Here is a 3,457-nt window from a genome sequence, read left to right on the forward strand (position 1 = left end):
AAAAAAAAAGATATAATGCCTGCTCTTTCAGCTAAGTAGTTTTTTATTGTTTAAAATATTACAAATAGTAGTACATATGTCTTCTTTTCCCCTCATTGACCTCCCCCCACCTCCCTCTCTCCCTGGCACATGCCCCTCACCCCTTAGTGTTTCTGTCCATGAGTTATGCTTGTATGCATGCATACAAGTCCTTTGGTTGATCTTCTTACCTCTGCCCCCCTGCCCCAGCCCCCTGCCTTCCCTCTGAAGTTTTATAGTCTATTCAATGCTTCTTTGTCTCCTCCACAGTGACTGCATCAGTCTGCATTCCCACCAGCAGTGCACAAGGGTTCTTTTTTCTCCACATCCTCACCAGCACTTGTCGTTTGTTGATTTGTTGATGATAGCCATTCTGACAGGTGTGAGATTGTACCTCATTGTCATTTTGATTTGCATCTCTCAGATGATTAGTGACTTTGAGCATGTTTTCATATGTTTCCTAATAAGTATTTTACAATAACCACAAACTTAACTCCTATTTTCTGTAGAAAAAGGACATAAGGAAAGAAGAAAAATGAAAAGGAAAGGAACGGAAAGGAAAGGAAAGGAAAGGAAAGGAAAGGAAAGGAAAGGAAAGGAAAGGAAAGGAAAAGAAAGGGGAACCATTTTCTACCATTGAATACCAGGACCTCTGTTTTCCCCACAGCAGGCACTGACACAAGTTCCTTCCTCCTTGAACCTGTTCCTTTAGTTTGATAAAAGCATAATGACCTATTACTCCAGAAGTGTCCATTACATTTATCTCAATGAAATCCAAAGGTTATTACTGCCCTTACAAACTCAAATAATTGTAAACAGAATTTGCCTCTGAACTAAGAATATTTAAAGCCAAAAGTAGAACAGTTGTCTACACTTTTTTGAAATAAAGATTTTCCTAGGAAAAATGTCAGTGAAAATTAATAAACTACTTTTCTCTCTTTCCCAAATGCAATACTGCCAATAATATTTAGATTGTAAACTCTATGAGAGCAGGGACCATGTATCTGTATTCTTTACTGCTGGGAGATTCCAAGATGGTGTAGAATTAAGTGGAAGCTACACTGACCTTCTCCCAGGACCAAACTGGAATTACAACTAAAATATAGAAAAATCATCCTGAAAAAACAACTGAAGACGAGCTAGAGAGAAGCCTTGTATTCTTTACTACTCTATCTTCTCCCCCAGCAACACAGCCTAGCACAGTGCCTGACTTACAGGAGTTCAATATATATATATATATTTCAGGACTGGCTGAATATTAATAACCACAGCAGAAAATGTGTCAACCTCATTGTAAGCACTGAGAATACTTAGATATAAACATAAGAGGGAAACACAGTATTTACCCTGAAGACAACACAATCTGGTCTGAGATCCTCTCAGATCATACTAGCTAAACAGAATTGAACTTGGTCAACCCTTAACAGAAAGTCCCTGAGGAAATTGTAGATAGTCCAACTCAATATTTCACATGCAAGGATAGTACAGAAAAGAAGAGGCTAAATAAATTCCTCCCATGTAAACTATAGGAGACTTATTAATTTTTGTGCATTAGATGGATATCACAGGGTAACTAACTACTAGGTCTCCTTACATCTTTGGTTTTCTTTAAATGTACTTCACTTTACTGCCCTAAAATGAGGCATTTAAGGGTTACTGATAACAAGGTTACCAAGATCAATTTGAGAGGTAGGAGTACCTGAGAGCTATAGAAAATGAGTTTATGGAAAATGCTTTGAGGTGAAAGGGACTGAGACAGAGTTTTAATGCAACAGTAGAAACAATACTTCAGAAGTCTAGCAAGATGGTGGTTACTTGGTACAATCTAGTCTAGCAAGATGGTGGTTACTTGGTACAATCTCTCACACCCAGAATGCTCTAAATAATAAAAAAAAAAAAACCTTTGGCCTATTATGGTTATATCACTAAGACAAACAATAAAATGAAAATGGAAAGCTTCCACCTACCAAACGATCTGCAGAAAACATGAAGTCCCCTCTACTTGCTGTCCTAAAAAAAAAAAAGTAGTGCAAGTTTTAGTCTAGATTAGAGCTTTAAGGTAAAATATTACTCATTACATTTAATAACACTGATATTATGACCTATTACATAATAAAAGCTTAAAAGTTTACATGTACAGACATTATTAAGGCAAGATATTTTTCACTAGGATACAGGAGGGTAAATGGAGTGATTTGATAAGTATTATTGAGAATACTTATTTGATATCAACATTAGTGTTAGGAATTGGAAAGATTATGTAGTCGCCCACTGAGCTGCCCAAATATGTTATTCAATCAGATGAACAAGATGGCAGCAAACCCACACAAGAGAAAAACTTTGTAGTAAGAAAATAAGGTTCTCCCCTTCCATCCACCTTGCCATATTACCAAGATAAATAACCTATCTACTTTATCTTTAATCCTTTTCGGAGTGAGAATGGTACAAACAAATAAATCCTATAATTTTGCCATTGCTTTCAAGAATGCATAACTGAATTTCTAAGATCTCTTTCTCTAATTATTGATAATTTGTTCCTTTTGCCTATTTTCAACCAAATAGTTTGTTCCCTAGAGCTTTCTGACATTTTCCTGTACATTTTTTTTTCTGGTCAATCCTTTCATATCCTGAAGTATCCAAGTAATGATAATCCCATATTGCACCTACCCACAAGCTGTTAACCAATCAAAAAAGGGAATGTTAAAAGACAATTTCTTCCTGTACAGAAAAATCAAGTATTATTCTTCGTTCTCTCATACAAGTTAAATGACTCAACTGAACAGACTGAGTTGCAGTTTATGTATTTAAAAATCTCCATCTGCCTATACATAGCATACCTAAAACATTCCCTAACACAGCATCAAAATGGCATATGCAAACATATCATCTCAATATACCATTAATCATGACTTTTTTTCAAATGCATATGCCATTAATGGTATACTGAGGTAATATATGTTTGCATATGCACTTTCTCTGACATGAAAAATTAATGAAATATTCTGATACAATTTGCATTAGGTTTATTAGAATAAGAGTTCTATCATATTATGGATATTAATGAAATAGCAAATCATAACAGACTAGATATATTAGAATATAGCTGTTAGTTAAAATGATTAAATTAGTCCTTCTCAAGAGTCATAGTTGCACTGGAATGTAGTCATGTCTTGGAGTATGCAGGCCTGACTGTAAAGAAAGTTTAAGAAGGTATTCTCTGCTTAAGATGACAGAAGAATATAGCCTGGTAAGCATGAAATATATAGCCTTGTTCTTTTCTTTCTGTTCTTAAGATAATGTAACTGACTCACAATCAAACCCAAGATGTTTTACTTAACTCTCTTTCTGTTCAACTACAGTCATAGTTAATTAGACCAGGGCAGGTTCCCACTAGGAGCTGAATAAATCAGATTGCTGAAGTTGGCATAGAAATTGACCA

At 35.3% G+C, this 3,457-nt stretch overlaps 1 protein-coding gene across 1 annotated transcript in view; it reads right to left on the reverse strand.

Moving 5' to 3' along the window:
• UPRT (uracil phosphoribosyltransferase homolog) overlaps positions 1-2,032 on the reverse strand; it is a 21,699-nt gene extending 19,667 nt beyond the window's left edge. Inside the window, exon 1 of the mRNA XM_006767734.2 lies at positions 1,986-2,032. Within this exon, the coding sequence (XP_006767797.2) occupies positions 1,986-2,006 (21 nt within the window). The 5' untranslated portion in view covers positions 2,007-2,032. The remainder of the gene's footprint in view (positions 1-1,985) is intronic.
• Positions 2,033-3,457: the final 1,425 nt, after the last annotated feature.

The sequence above is a fragment of the Myotis davidii genome, unplaced genomic scaffold (genome assembly GCF_000327345.1).
Source record: "Myotis davidii unplaced genomic scaffold, ASM32734v1 scaffold1403, whole genome shotgun sequence".
Classification (NCBI taxonomy): domain Eukaryota; kingdom Metazoa; phylum Chordata; class Mammalia; order Chiroptera; family Vespertilionidae; genus Myotis; species Myotis davidii.